The following is a 16227-nucleotide window of genomic DNA, read 5'->3' on the forward strand; positions in this document are numbered from 1 at the left end:
GAACTCTTCGGTGCGTGTGTTCCGAATGGGTTGAAGCGGACCGAAAGATGTCTGACGCTTCAGACAAACCCCTCCAAAATGGAACCAGTGCACAGTCAAAACAGACTCTGACACAGGGAACAACGGGGGAAATGTCAAGGCCTAATCATCTCCAACGAATAGCACAGAAAAAGGCAATCGTATTGAACTACCCAAAGACCAAAAAGCTCGAAAAGTTGGCTGTGTATTCATCGTGCAAGGTTCTATCATTCCTGTTGTTTACAAACTGACGCTTATTTACATCCAGTTGGAAGATGTGTCTTATCCAAGTTTTTGTTTTTTTGATAATTAAGTTATTGTTGTGATTCACAAGTTGAATAAATTGTTTTGTAATAGGGAAATGAAACATTAGATGCTAATTGTTGACAATTAATATAAATGTAGGCCACTGTTACATTTTACAAAAGGTAAACAATGGCATAAGCTGATAAAACACAAAAGTTTTTCAATAGATAATAATTCATAATAACACATAATTAGCACATTTATAATTTTTTCCTGAAAGCAGAACAAAATTTTACTTGAAATGTTTTCTTTAGCAGTCTGATTCATGTAAATGCAATGGATGGAAGAATCCGAACCCACCCCCTACTCCTCCGAGGATGGATGTATCCCAGCCACTGGCTAACCTCACTGATCCATGTCGCAGCTGCTCACACACGCTGGGTAAGGAATCTATAGCAGCGTTTCAAAAGTGTAAGATCTCCTGGAATTAATAGTGTGTAATAGGAGAGGAGAAAAAGTAGCAACCAGACCTGTATCAAAACCCAGGACCTCCCACCAATAGCTGCATGCTCTAACGAATGAACTACCTGGTCACCGATGATTGACCAAATCCAATCGCTACAATAACATATATGTTCATATTCCATAAATTATCAAATTTGTAGCTGTGTCAGATTTTTTCTATCTCAACCTTCGGTGTCTTTCATATGGTATTGTAATACTGTACAATCCTAACCAGATTTGCCATCATCTACTTTTATGATATGTAGCAGGATTGGATAGGGTTTGTCATTGGTGACCAGGTATCTCAGCAGTAGAACATTTGGCTAGTGTTTGGAGGTCCCAAGTTTGAATACTGGTCCTGATCTGGCCGCTTCATTTTCTCTCCTCCTGCGACAAAAATATAACTTCTGACCATTCGATTTGTAGCTCTTTGGCTTCTGGAAGCTCTTCCATCTACAAGCTGGATGATGTTCGTAGAGGACTTCTCTTCTTGCAGTGATTTTTTTTCCTTATATAACTGGGGTCGGTAAACGACCCCATTCCCAATGCCAAACCCCCTATTTTTTTCCCAATTGCAATGAAAAATTCCCAAATCAAATCGCTGAAAAACAAATAAAACCAGGAAATCTCTTCCCTTGTTGTCTAATCTAAAACAAACTACTCTGAAACTGTTTTAATTATTGTTACCTTTTGATAAAATGAAAGAGTTTACTTTTACTTTTTTACAATATCTAATCACCTATAATACCATGTTTAGTAATGGGCAACTTTTTCCCAAAACTGGTCTTTTTGCAATAAAAATTCCCAATTTGTCACAAAAAATTTTTCCCACACAAAATACCCTGAAAATCACTGTCTTGGAAGAGCTCAAATCGAGTTAATTGGCCAGTGGTAAATGTATTTATTGTTTGAATGTCTCACCGAGATATACACACCAAAGTTATCATTTACAGGTGCCCATGTATCCCACCTAGAAAACACAGAGGAATCGGAACTGAATCGTCTGTTGAGAATTGTTGTTGATGTTGAGAACCTGTTCATGTGTGTACACAAGGAGGAAGACGCAGAAACAAAACAAGTTTACTTCTACCTGTTCAAAGTATGCAAAATTAATAACAACAAAATTCCTTATAGAGTTTATTTAGAGTGCATTGTACCATTCGGTATGAATCCCACCATGGCTCAATTCTGATAAAACCATTAATATAAACAATATTCTTGTGTCTGAGAATAAGGCCCAAAAAATAATATGTCTACTTAGGGTCACCCGACAGACTCTAATTTTTTTACCCCCGATTCTAATTTTTTTTCCACTTTTCTACGAAAAAAAAATTAAAAGTTGGGATTTCAATCTCAGACTCCGGTTCCGGCCATTATCTTAGAGTGAAAGACACACACAAAAAAATCCTAACCTACTGACCCTATTATTTTTTGTCAATGTAACCCTAAACAGACATTTTTTTGTTTGGTCTAATAAGAATTTAGCTTGTTAGTAGCTCAGAAAATGAAAGTAAGTATTGTGTTTATTCCAAACTTTGGTGATAAATGATATTTTAACTAAATTAGAGACTTCTATTAATGCTACTTCTGTTAATGGTAGCCTGATTAACAGTAATATGGCATAGTCAATGATGAGTTTAGATTTGTCAGTAAATAGGTATGTGAAAGTCATCACTGCAATATAAATGTGTTGATAGATATGTAAAGACTTGTACTGTGAAATCATTTATTTTCGTTGGGCTCAATTTTCGTCGATTCTAAAATTTTACAATTTCGTTGGCACTTAAATTCGTGGAGGAGACCTTATTTACACATCACTGTTAAAAATACACAGTCGACACTGTCACCTGTACTGTGTGATCGCTCAACCGGAACTAAGCTCTACCACACAACACAGTCACAATCACAAGCTAGAGTCGGTACTCAGCCAGTGTTTTTACAGATGTGTCCAACAAACAATTATCGTGTCACATTGATAGATTCATGATATACTCAATCAATTATTTGTTGGTACATGTTGATGAAGTCTATGAAATTCTGAAAACTATTTTTGTTTTGAACAATATGTCCCCGAAATAGATTTTATGTACATGTAGTGAGGTACTAATCATCCTACAATGTATGAACGCATGAACTTACATGACATTGGTATTAGGGCTGCCGCGGTTCACCGGTATATTGGGATATTGCAATACACCACCAAAAAATATTGTACCGCGATACAGTTTACCTGTACCGGTTTTTTACGATATGTTTTCTTAGTATCATAATTTCATTAATTTGATATAATTAAAACGTCCTGTCATTAAAACAAAACCAGCAAGTTGTATTTGTTTTCCTTTCCGATAATATGAAGCCATGTGGGTATCCTTTTCGTTTTCATTCGATTCAGATGTCGGTCAAATGTTTGTAACTAACGTGTATAATGTTCAAATGATTCAAACATTTGCATGACGTTGAATATAAACAATATGACATTAGGCTAGTTTCTGAAATATTATCAAGCTGATTCGCTCCATCAATCAACAATACCGGAATATCTAATTCTCTAAACACATTTAAGGCCCGGTGAATACATGGCTGCAGGGATTTTGCCAGCTTTTTCAGGCTTCATCGTCCGCCGCCATTTTCGATTTCCTACACGTGTCAAAACAACACTGCAAGCCGGTCAGCCCTTTGAAGTTTAATCACGATCGTAAGCTTATTTTGCCAGGACAATTGTACGTAAATTTGTTCATCATTTAGGTTCAAAAGTGTAAATATTTGCAGACACTATCATGTTTAGATATTGCATTATTAGGTTACGATCGTCTGTAACAGTTAGCCTAGCGTTTTCACAAACAGACTCGTATTTTTTTTAAAACAAGAACACATTTGAACATTTTTGTTACTCAACAACATGGTTCAAATCGATGTAAAACTACATAACATAGCACTGTATGTTTGTATAATGTAATGGGTGTTTTTATTATGGAATATATACAAAATAGACAACACATATGTTAAGGTCAAAATATTGCAATACATATCACAATACAGTTGTTGTGTATCGCAATATATCGTGGTACGCTTCTGCCGTATCGCGGCAGCCCTAATTGGTATAGGTATATATTTTCGTGGGGATGTAAATTCGTTGAATTTGGTCAAAAAACGAAATTCACGAAAATTAAATCCCCACGAAAATTAATGATTTCACAGTATAAAATGTACCAGTAGGATATAGATACATAAAATCTGATGTAAGAATACTACATTTTAAAGTACTGATGTAGGATGTAGGTTAAATCTGATGTAAGAATGATAAATTTCAGCTTCTCCGGAAATGTATTCTGAACATGAGCCAGCCGACCATAGAAGGGCCCTTAGGAAGTCCACCTTTTGAAAAACCTAGTATAGCAAAGGTAAGTTAACTTACATATTTTATTTCTTTAGGCACTGATCTAAACTTATTCACAGGAGAGGAGAAAATGTAGCAACCAGAACGGGGATAGAACCTGGAACACCTGGACACTAGCCAGATGCTCTACAGATTAAACTACCAGGTCGTCGATGTTAAACCCGGTTTAGTCCTGCTACAGAACATTGCTCAAGATGCATTAATCTATTAATGATAATACTGTAAAAATCCACTTAATAACTTTCTAGTAAGTGTTATGATTTTATGATGTTGAAGATTATAAATATAGATTTGTTTTATTAATACTTTTAAAATCCACTTTAATATTTTAATAACATGCTAGTAAGTTATATGATTTGATGATGTTTAAGATTGATAATATAGATTTGTTTTACTAACACAGGGAGTAACAAACTTTGTGGTGTACAAGTTTGGACATCTAGCTCAGCGGGAATGGCAGACGATGTACGATTTAGCCAAGATGTTTTTACATTGCCTTAATCACTGGAAGTTAGAGACACCAACCAGCAGGACACAGCATGCTGGTACAGAGGATATGGCTGTGTACAAAGTTAATTATACCAGGTAAGGTATAAAACAGAGTACATTAAGGATGTTAGAATTTTACTGTACAAGGTTAATTATACCAGGTAAGGTTCAAGTTACCTATATCAGGTAAGGTGTGAAAACATGGCCACCACAGGTCCTTGAAAACTTCTGTAATTCTGGAAATTCTTAGGAAATCAAATTTCTTTGTTCATCTTTCTTAAATCTCCAGCTATACTCTTTTGAATTTGAAGAAGGTGTATCCAAATGAATATATTTATTTGTCAGATGAACTTATTAATATTTGTCTTTTCCAAATAGTTGGCTTTAAAACTAAATATTCCACAAGATAAAGCAAGAAGTTACATAGAAAATCATTATTATTATGTAGCTTATTTTTCAAAAAGGCTTATTCCATTTCCAATTTTAACTTGAGAGTCTTCTATTGGTTGTAGATTTTGTAATAGTTAAGAATTTAACCATATTTCTATTGTTACTACAGGTGGTTGTGTTACTGCCACGTCCCTGCCTTCTGTGACAGCCTGACAAGATACGAGACCACGCTCATTTTTGGTCGCACACTTCTACGCTCGGTCTTCCAAACTATGCGCAGACAACTTCTCGATAAATTTCGAGCCGAAAAAGAAAAGATGCCACCTGAAAAAAGAACTCTTGTGCTGACCCATTTTCCAAGGTAATGGATTGTGTTATTGTCAGGAAGTATTTGTCATTTCCATCGATAGTCCTATCAGGCATCATTAAATGGTATCAGTTTTAATAGTAAAGCTTTTTTTTTTTGTGCAATAAAACTTTGCACTGGAATATGTCAACTATTTGTGCAGTTTTGTTTTGTGGTCAATATCATAATCACTGCAAATTCATCATTATGGTAGCCTGATGGAAATCAATTTAGTAACCAATGAAATATGTGTAAAGCGGTAAAAGTTTAAAACTTCCATATAGTTGAGTAGATTATCAATATCATATTTTCATTGCAATTGTGTATCAGCGGTGAATTTCTGATAAGAAAAACTACCCTCAAAAAGTCAAATGTATAATTGATGCTCAGTTCAGGGGAAAAATTATTAAGAAAAAATATGAAAGATAATTTTTTGATTTATTATGCCACATTGTTTGCTCTAATCCATCCACATGGAATGTAAAATGATGGGTTTTTTTTTCTTCAGATTTTTATCAATGTTGGAAGAAGAGGTATATGGTACAAACTCACCAATATGGGATCCTGAGTTTTCCCAGAATGCAGCGAATATGGCAGGATCGTCCCCTAGTAATAATCGTATGGCATCTGTCTGTTTAGATTTTGATGACTCAACAAATCACAGTAAGAATCATTCAAGTTATGCTATGAGCATGGCTGAACCCTGTGTACTGTGGTTTACATCTGAATATTGGAATACTGTACAGCCAATTATTTTGGCGTGTCAAACTTTTCGCAGTTTTAAATTATCACCATCTGGCTTTCAAAGTTTAAATGATTCAATTATATCTCAGTATTTCATGGATCAAATTTTTTGTGATCTAGCTATGTCCTGCGAAAAAACACAATCCCTGCGGGGTAAAAAAAACCCGGTTATACGGTATAAGAGTTATGAAGATGGTAACTTAGGCAATTTTCGATTCTACAATTGGACTGGTCGGACCAATTATTTTAGTGTACAACCTGACGAACCTGCAGATTTTGATACAGGCCTTTAAGGAATTTGTTAAGGTTCTTCTGAAAATGGAAATCACCAGGTCTGTCATCAATTTAAAACCAACTAGGTCCAACCAGTCATACAGTATAAACGAAAACGGCCTTGTATACCCACAAGCATAAGCAACTTGTAGAACATAATTATGTCATTATGTCAATGAAAAATAGTTCTCTTGTTTACATTATTGAAGAATGGATTACTAAATATTCTACGTGAATAACTTGAAGCAACATTCACGGTTGGTATGTTTTGATATATATTAAATAATAGGAGCAATTATCACCTACAGTATATTGATAGTCTGAAGTATTGTTATGCCCCTATTACATAATCAAAAGATTTTAATTTTAGTAAAAAAGATCATACGTATTATAACTTTTTATCGGTTACTGATAAAAATTTTCAGAAGTCAAACCCTTGGTGACTGGTAAGAATGTTTTATTTGATTTTATACTTCACACGTACAATTTCTTTTAACAGCTCCAGCGCCTCCCACGGCTACAGGAGTGAGTGGTCTAAATCGCTTCACCACGTCAGGAACTGTCCCTGTAGCTAGTGGTGAAACCTACACATCCATCAATGTGAGTCCTGGACTCATACCAGCAACCAGACGCAACTCAAAGGCAGAACCAAGTAAGTAATCATTATCTCAGAACCAAGCAGGGCTCGCGCTACCCATTCACATTTTTGTTATTAACAAATCGATCTGGCTTATTGCTAAAATAAATCATCCTATTTCGCAAAAAAAATGCTTAAGGTTTTCTTCACACACCCGATATCCAATCACACGGACATGAGCTTCAAACATCGTTTTTATCAGTCACATTATTTTCATAGCAAGTCTAAATCAGTTACTGTGCCATATATATTTTAATGTTGAAGGGATGTAAAGTTGCAATACACACGACGGAGTATGGTTTAATGATTGATCAGGATCTTTTGTATGTGTGTACTTTTCAATTGATGCATAAAATAATTATTTGATGCTTCTAAGTAATTTAATGTTTTTCATAATGAAATATTTTGAATGCACAATTTGCTAAATGAAATTCCTATTTGCTAAAGAGAAAAAAAAAACTTTCGCAACTTTTGCTGAGCAAACTGGAAAGTTAGTGTGAGCCCAGCCAAGCATGTATTGTAATTATATTTATATGCTGACCACTCGGGTATGAATTAGTGCTCCCTCATCTATCTTGTGGTTGAAATAACATTTGGGTTGTCCTCCAGTGTTTGTCTTAAGGAGCCTCAAATGATTTCACTGTTGCCGCAGTAATAAAGGCTTCAGGAAGAGGGTTCTAGTATCAAACAACCCGCTGGCTAAATGAGTATTTTCATATAATCTGATACGGTCTGTTTTAAAGGGTGGACTGCTTTGATGATTTGAAAATCTATTTCATCTACATGGTTAGGATTATTTCTCTGTGCTAATGAATAAATAGTGATAACTTTATGTTTGACTAGGTGGTGGAAGTGAACTCAAGAGGAAGTTGGAGGATGCCTTTAGTCCTGAGGATGTGAAGAGGAAGCGTATTGATGGAGACATTAGTGCTGAATATCTGGCTGAGGTGGTGGCTACCATTACTGAACCGGAAAAGATGGTCGGACCTGATGTAGGCATTCCAATTTATATATATATTTTACAAACATTTAAATTATCTACTTTTAAATCAATTGTTTCTGAGAGAATTTATTTTTTGCTTATTTTAGTTAATTATTTTGATTAATGGTAAAAGACTTCACTGCAATGAAGTCTTTTGCCATTAGTTCAAATATTCAAGAATCTAGGTAAAATGTATTATATATTTCATTATTCTACAAACTTCAGAAAACTTTGATGTAGGCTTTAAATAATATAAAAAATAATTTCCAAGTAATTGCACTCATCTTGGTATAGTTCAATTAAATAAAGTAACACACAACAACTGTACATATCTGACATTTTCTTAAAAATTTCCCAGGGCAATACTAATAAGTACTTCCAGAATGGAATCTGGAAAGATTATAAAGTATGGAAAAAGTTCATAAATAAAACTAAACAATCAGAAATTATGATTAATCCAACAAAATGATGGAACGAAATAACTTTTTCTCCCATACTTCACAGGGATATCCCGTGGTTGCAAGGGAAAAGATATCTCTATCTTACACAGGGGTTTAAGACAGCTCAAACGGGCTAGACAATAACGTGACGTCATCAATACATGCGGCATAACTGTGGCGCGCATTGTAGATGACGTCATCAATTTTCATGCATAGAAACGTTCCTACGATAATTGTGCGATGAAAAAGCTGGAAACCAAGTGGAATTTCATCATTTTTTTCTACTAAGTATGGGAGAAAAAGAATCAAACATGGGTCTGTTAAGTGCAGGGATATCTCAACCCTCGTGATCGGCCAAAATCTTTCACTTGGGTTGAGATATCCCGGTCCACTTGACAGACCCATGTAAGATTCTATTAATCTTCAGCAACTAAATACATTATCTTCTGTTACAGACATCTCTGTTCCCTGCCCACTCGGCTAGGGACGAGTCAGCACGACGAGAGGAGATAAAGGGAGTGATAGAGTTCCACGTGGTGGCCAATAGTCTTAGTAACAAACCTACCAAACAGACACTTATCTGGCTCATCGGCTTACAGAATGTCTTCTCTCACCAGCTGCCACGCATGCCCAAGGAATATATTACCCGATTGGTGTTCGATCCGTGAGTTCATCATCAACTTGAGTAATCTATGTAGTATTATGATGTAAATCATTGTATATTTGGATACCATTTGTCACACATTTTGAAATGTGTCCCAACATATTACCACAATTTCTGAACCTCAAACATAACCTGCAATATGGTACTTTCAAATGAATACAGTACCATGAAGTTTGTCTGTCAAAAAAATTGAAGCTTTGCTCTTGTCAGAATATCTTCTAAATGTCTGATAAAAATTTCCAATTCAACAGGAAACACAAATGTCTGTCGCTGATCAAAGACAACAAGGTGATAGGAGGCATCTGTTTCCGAATGTTCCCTACCCAAGGCTTCACCGAGATTGTATTCTGTGCTGTTACGTCCAACGAACAAGTAAAGGTGAGATTATCGTGATTGTTTTCTGTGCTATTACGTCCAATGAACAAGTAAAGACGAGAATGTCGGTAGTTGACGAGTGTAAATGGCTTCTGATAGACTGGAAATAAGATTTTTGTTAACCATTTAATGTCTTAGAAATCCTGTAAATTTTTGGAAGGAAATTCTAAATGAAGAGATACTAATGATGACACAATGATCAATGTTATAAGTAAATGGTCAATCAGGCCATTGTCCTTTTCTCTGGGTGTAAATCTTATCTTCTGTATTACTGTACCATAAACCAAAAATATTTCCAGAATAAAGTACACTGCACATGTATTAGTATTAAAATTTGGTTACTTGAAAAAGTTCCTGAAAGAAATACATTATCTTGTTTATGATCCAAACAATTTTGAACATTATAACAGATTATGTATATTCTATATAAAAATACAACCTTGGATATCGATATCAATATTTCGCTGCCTAACAGTTTAACAAACATTCACGTTTTTGGTGTTTAGGGCTACGGGACCCATATGATGAATCATCTAAAAGATTACCATATCCGACACAGTGTCCTTCACTTCCTCACATTTGCTGACGAATATGCTATTGGATATTTCAAGAAACAGGTGAGTTGTTCTTATATATATGATATAGGATACAGTATTATCAAAAGTAGAAGCTTCAGAGAGAACCAGCTACTAGGTGGTTTGATAAGTCTTTTGCCTCTCTACCCAGGTTTGACAATTGATTTGTATATCTGAATCACTACTGACCTCCACCAAAGTTCACCATCTTTCAGTTCCCAATGTGTCTGCTCTTGCTAAAATTGACATAGTTTAAATATATTATTATCAAAATACCTAATTCGTAAAAAATTGAAATTTAATTGGAATTTATTTAGAAGCAAATGATATAAACACTTGCTTTTAATTTCTAAGAACTGATTATAATTTTTTAAATCCTGTATATGTTTCATGTCAGAATAAATTCTGTATAGTACAAGTTTGATACCTGTTTCTATTTCAGGGGTTCTCTAAAGACATCAAGATGAACAGGTCGGCCTACTTAGGTTATATCAAGGACTACGAGGGAGCGACTCTGATGGGTTGTGAACTAAATCCTCGGATTTGTTACACAGACTTCTCTAGTGTGATCAGGAAACAGAAGGAGGTTGGTTATTAGGCATCCCTCATAACACAGGGGTTACTATCACTCTCATTACATCTACCCCAGATCATCATGAATGCTCTGGGGTCCAGCCGTTACTATCACCATTATTTTATGTACCCTTGGACTATGTCATAGTAAAACTCAAGGCATTTGAGGAGAAAAACAACTGACCAATCAAAAAGGAATGGTTATCTTATGATTTTTATGACATAGCTGAAAAGGCCAGCTTTGTGATCAGATTGTTTATAAAAAAATGGATTTTTTTCCACATTCAAAAAATCTATTTCCATTTGAAGGGTAATCAAAGTACAGTTGCACAATGTCATGGAAAACAGCAAAGGGTTCATGTTTCTATAGTTATAAATGACACTTGGCCTGATAATGTCAATTTTGTTTTAAGGTGGGTGTCATTGATTTGTTACCATTGGTTGTGATGAATCCTTTATAAAATGATTTCTGTGACAGATTGTGAAGACCATCATAGAGAAGAAGCAGGAACAGCTACAGAAGGTCTACCCTGGTCTGACCTGCTTCAAGGAGGGCGTACGTCAGATACCTGTGGAAAATATACCAGGTCTTCACGATCTGGGCTGGAAACCACCGGTCGAAAAGAAGTAGGTGTTTCTGAAAATTTTAAAAAGGACGGTATGCTGTAATTGTTATATCAGATACTGCTGTGATATTATATTCAATATATTCATAAAAAAGCTGTTTTACTCATTTATGTTGTACATATTGACGATGTAATTTATTGTTTCACAATTCAATTTTGGATGATGAATTCTTGTATTTATAATTATTGCTGAATCAAAAACTTGTACAACATATAGTTTGGGAATTGTATTTCTGTGCAAGTTTCTAGCACAAAATGCTCAGAAATATGATTTAATACTGCTAAATCATATTTACAGTACTTCAGAAATAACATGTGGTTCAGCCGGGGTACCAAACATTTTGTAAAGGATCATTGACTCCCTTGAACCTTTAGTTTAATTTGTTCACCCCTGATGACACAGTTAACCTCTAACAAAAATATGACTAGACTAGTCCATTATGAAATTTCAGGGATGAATGAGTAAAACCATTTTCCTAATTTGACTGTTACAGCAAAGAAACACCCATGGAGACTGAACAACTTCACTCAGCAATCAAAACCATACTACAGCAAGTTAAGGTAGGTTGCTACATGTATATATAACTCATATCCTTCATCTGAAACATAATCAATATATTTATACCTCTTCAGAGAGAACTATAGCTATCCTCTTGTTGGATGTAGACTAATATAACTTTACATAGGTCTGTCATCTCAACCCAAGTGAAAGATATTTGCTTGCTGTTTATTAACAACCAAAATCTTTCACTGGATGAAATTACAGTTGCTCAGTAGAGGTATTTTCATATTGCCTGGTAAAAAAGTTATGACTTATCTTCTCCCTAGCAACTATGGGATAAATAACCCTGACTTTCAAATTGTTTCTGGCTAATAATTGATATAAAACATTGAAATATGATCTTTATTTTTTATTTAAGACAAGATGTTGACATGAAATCTTTGTTTTAACATAAACTGAAGATGTTCAATAATGTACTTTAAAGTCACTTGTATGATTATCATAGTTGTATCATTCTATTTGATAGTCCCATGCCAGTTCGTGGCCATTTCAGAAGCCAGTGGATAAGTCTGAAGCTCCCGACTATTATGATCACATCAAGTTTCCTATGGGTGAGTTCTCCTCTAGAGCTAATGTACACATTGTGTAGATACAGCTTCTGATCAGCTTTTTACTATAACACTTTCAGATTTATCAATAATTGTTACAAGTTTACACATTCTTGCATATGCTTGTTTTGTGGTTAATTGGAAGAAGATTAATACAAAATTGAATTTGATCAACATTTACAATAAATTCTGTTTTAAACAGTAAAGAATAACTTATTTATTTCAAATATTAATTATTTTAATTGAAACAAAAAATTTTCGTTTCTGATTTTAGATCTGAAAACAATGACTGAAAGGCTTAAAAATCGTTATTACTGCCATAAACGACTGTTCATCGCGGACATGACGAGGATTTTCACAAACTGTAGAGCGTACAATAAACCGGAAACTGAATATTACAAGTGTGCAAACACGCTGGAGAAATTCTTCACCACCAAAATGAAAGAAATGAGTTTAATGGAAAAGTGATTCTGAGAGAATGTGATCGTGTAGGAATTGGTTTTACTTTATGGAAATGGAACTGCAATATCAAGATCTGGATGGGACTGTTGATATTGATAAGACTGTATACTGTAACAGTATTGATTATTTTTCATATATTATTTTAGGGGTCAGCCCTGATCTGATACAATTCAGCCAGTTATTTTGGCAGTTTTGCGATTTTAACTAAAAACAAATTTTTTAGAGATTTTAAATATTCACTGATCTGACTTTATGGGTATAATATTTATCCATAGTTAGTGAATCAGATTGCTGTGATTATAGCAATCCTGCGAAATCGCAAAAATTTCATCCCCACTAAAATAACTGGCTACACCCTAATACGCTACATATATATAAACTCATGACGAGGTAATTAAAAGTGCTTTAATGCATTAAGCCTCAAAACTGTTGTCTATATGCCAAACTGCAGCAATCATTTGAATTAAAACGAATTTTTTTAATTAATAATTATTTCGTAATACTAGATTTTAGTTTGCAATAACATTTTAATATGAGTACAGTGTATTTGTCAATAGAATTCTTGATCGCTATGTGGTGAGTTTAATTAATTCAGCGGACTCTTAAATAATCTGAACACTTGTGTCCTCAGTCCAAAATGAAATTTTCCAGACTGCGAAATTCTGTAATAATCAAATCTGTTCCCAGAGCTCAACTCGATTTACACTCTTCTAAGAAGAAAAGTCTTCTCAGAAGATATTCGAGTATATACATGGAAGAGCTGCCAAGAGTAGAAGAGCTATGAATTGAGTAGACAGAAGTTATATTATTAGAAGTAGAAGAGGGCAAATGGAGTTAAGCTCTGGCATTTCTGTTCAGATTTTGAGTTTTCTGGATAATCGGTGTCTGGGTAATCACAAGTCCAGCGCTGCATATTATACACATACTCTTGGCTATTAATGAAATAGATAAATGATACATAATGTCCAAGAAATAAAAAAAAAAATAAAAAAAATGGGTATCTAAATCTGAATCCAATTTCATTTCATATGTAAATGTATTTACTTGGTATACATATGTTGGTTGTACCAGAATACCCTTACACAACATGCTTGTTAATTCTGAATTCTGTGCAGGTTAAATATATTAACATGAGTCTTACAAACATATGAAAGTGTCGTGTTTTGTGTGACATGAAGAGGTGTAAGGCGAGTGTATGGAGCAATTCAGTATAAATGTCAGTAAAAATGGTGTGTGTTTGTGTGTTGAGGTGGAATGTCAGTATTTAAAAGTGAAGATGAATGAATTAGCGAATCATCAAAATTACTATACACGTCCATCTGTTCATCAACTTATTCTCATTTCTTTATCTTGTTGCATACACTATTCGTTGTATTTTGACAGATACTTGGCACAAAAATAATTATGACCAAATTTTGGTATGTTCTGACACGTATCTGGTTCGTTCTGCTCAACAAGCGAGGGGTATATCTCAGTGACTTTTGTAATCATTTTCTCAGTCTTCATGTATTCAAAACATCATCACATCATAATAAACAAAATTTCAAGAATTAAGTGTTGAATTTGTATGTGCTCTTTCTGAATTTCTTTTTTTATAATTTGTTAGTTTGTTATGTCCTCTCAGTGAAATGATGGGTTTGTAACTGAAGAAAAATACTGATTCGCCTGCTCCTGTTTTTGATAGCCACAAATACCATTTGTCAGCAGTGTAGCATCTTTACATGTAGCAGCATCTTTACATGTATATAACAATACCTCTTGTAAAAGTATAGTACTGCAGCTGTATTGTATTTTCAAAATCACAACAAGAAATCTATGTTCATGCTTATCCGCACTTTTATTTCAGTTTCAATTCACATTTCTTGGTAAACTCAATATAAAGATTCGGTCTTAATTACAGAGCTGGATTACAAATCTGTAGCTAATTAATGTGTCATCTCACTGTCAATATGTCTCACTAAAGTCTAGACAATAACAAATCAGTATCTACCTCTATCATTTACCAGTAAAATCAAACAATATTGGTACCAACTTAACACTTGTATGTAGTTCTACATCACCTTAGCATGCAAATCATGATTTGAATGGGGTGATAATTTAACATGATAATGATGAAGCTTCCGACTTGTATAATGTTATAATGATGAAGCTTCCGTCTTGTAAAATGTTATACATGTGTACGGACATCTATGAACCTTCTACATTTACATACTAGAAGCTTTAAATGAACAAATTGAAATTAATCTTAAATATTGGCCATATACATGCCTGTAAAATGAATGATAGCTCGCCTAAACTACAATGATCATCTATTCGAGATTCTTTTTCTATCGTCCAGTCTCAGCCACACAAACTCTTTTAACACTTCAATTTCTTTAATTTATTTAACATTTCCAGACTAAAAGTTATGTGATACAACAGATGCATTTTCTTTATTTGTGCACAGTATAACATATAAAGACAATTGAACCCAAAATAAACTCTCAATGTTGTACACATTTTCTTCATTCGTCTGAAGGCTTGAGACAGTATCCCCTATCTGAACCACATAAGTTTGTCAAAAATAAGTTTCAATCTCCATTTTAGCAGCATCACCCTGTTTGAAGTCATAGAATTATAACTTATTAAATAAGCAGTAATTGAATACTTATGATTTTACACTTTGGATATGGCTGATCAGAGGATGGCTACTGCATTTTAGGTTTAGACTTTTAGTAAGGTTATTATGATGTTCTACTAACCTGTTAAAATGGAGGAAATCAGACTTCTTCTAATGTTCTAGATATCTATATAAATGCTATAGTTCTATAAAATAAATGCACAGGAGTGAAGAAATAATCTTTATCATCAATCATTTATGTCAGAATTAGTTTACATTCCTTATTTTACAATAACTGTATTTGACCCTCAAAATTTTTGAAGACACAATTTCTCTGAACTTTAAATCAAATGCAAAATATGAAAACCATCAGTTTCTTTATTGGATGTATTTAGCGAAATTGATTTATGGCTTGCTTTGTGCACTAATCTTGTTAAAGGGTTGTCCAAATCTGGTCCTATTAAATGCCCTGGGCGCTTATTGGGTTTAATTACAGTATGGCCAAACTTTGTTACAAGATGAACAGGCAAATGTCGACATTAGATGCATCTGCTATTATTATCTTTATGCGTCGAAGAAGTAATATCAAAAGCTGCATTCCAGATAACATTGGATCCTTAATATAAACGTTTGTCTGTAGGATACGATTTACTTGAAGCAATAAATATGCATACTATTGTGTTTATGTATTCTCTCATCATCAGGTATGGATTTAACAAGCTTGTACACTGTTGATGAAACTTCAGTTAATGGAAGCAAACAAACGTTGTCATAGAA

The 16227-nt window shown here is 34.2% G+C and overlaps 1 protein-coding gene across 2 annotated transcripts; it reads left to right on the plus strand.

Annotated features, from left to right (window-relative positions):
• The first annotated feature begins 6 nt into the window (after nucleotides 1-6).
• LOC138336092 (histone acetyltransferase KAT2A-like) lies at nucleotides 7-14401 on the plus strand. Of its 2 annotated transcripts, none has more exons than XM_069285387.1 (17): nucleotides 7-239; nucleotides 579-705; nucleotides 1722-1867; nucleotides 4080-4169; nucleotides 4569-4750; nucleotides 5214-5405; nucleotides 5899-6053; nucleotides 6907-7059; nucleotides 7888-8036; nucleotides 8922-9130; nucleotides 9382-9508; nucleotides 10012-10122; nucleotides 10523-10666; nucleotides 11132-11280; nucleotides 11774-11840; nucleotides 12308-12392; nucleotides 12664-14401. In XM_069285387.1, exons 1-17 carry the CDS (start codon nucleotides 48-50, stop codon nucleotides 12855-12857), a joined length of 2472 nt encoding a protein of 823 aa, XP_069141488.1. In that variant the 5' UTR covers nucleotides 7-47; the 3' UTR covers nucleotides 12858-14401. The 2 variants fall into 2 exon arrangements, with proteins under 2 accessions (XP_069141488.1, XP_069141489.1); XM_069285388.1 differs by having other exon boundaries at nucleotides 582-705.
• Nucleotides 14402-16227: the final 1826 nt, after the last annotated feature.

The sequence above is a fragment of the Argopecten irradians genome, chromosome 12 (genome assembly GCF_041381155.1).
Source record: "Argopecten irradians isolate NY chromosome 12, Ai_NY, whole genome shotgun sequence".
NCBI lineage: Eukaryota > Metazoa > Mollusca > Bivalvia > Pectinida > Pectinidae > Argopecten > Argopecten irradians.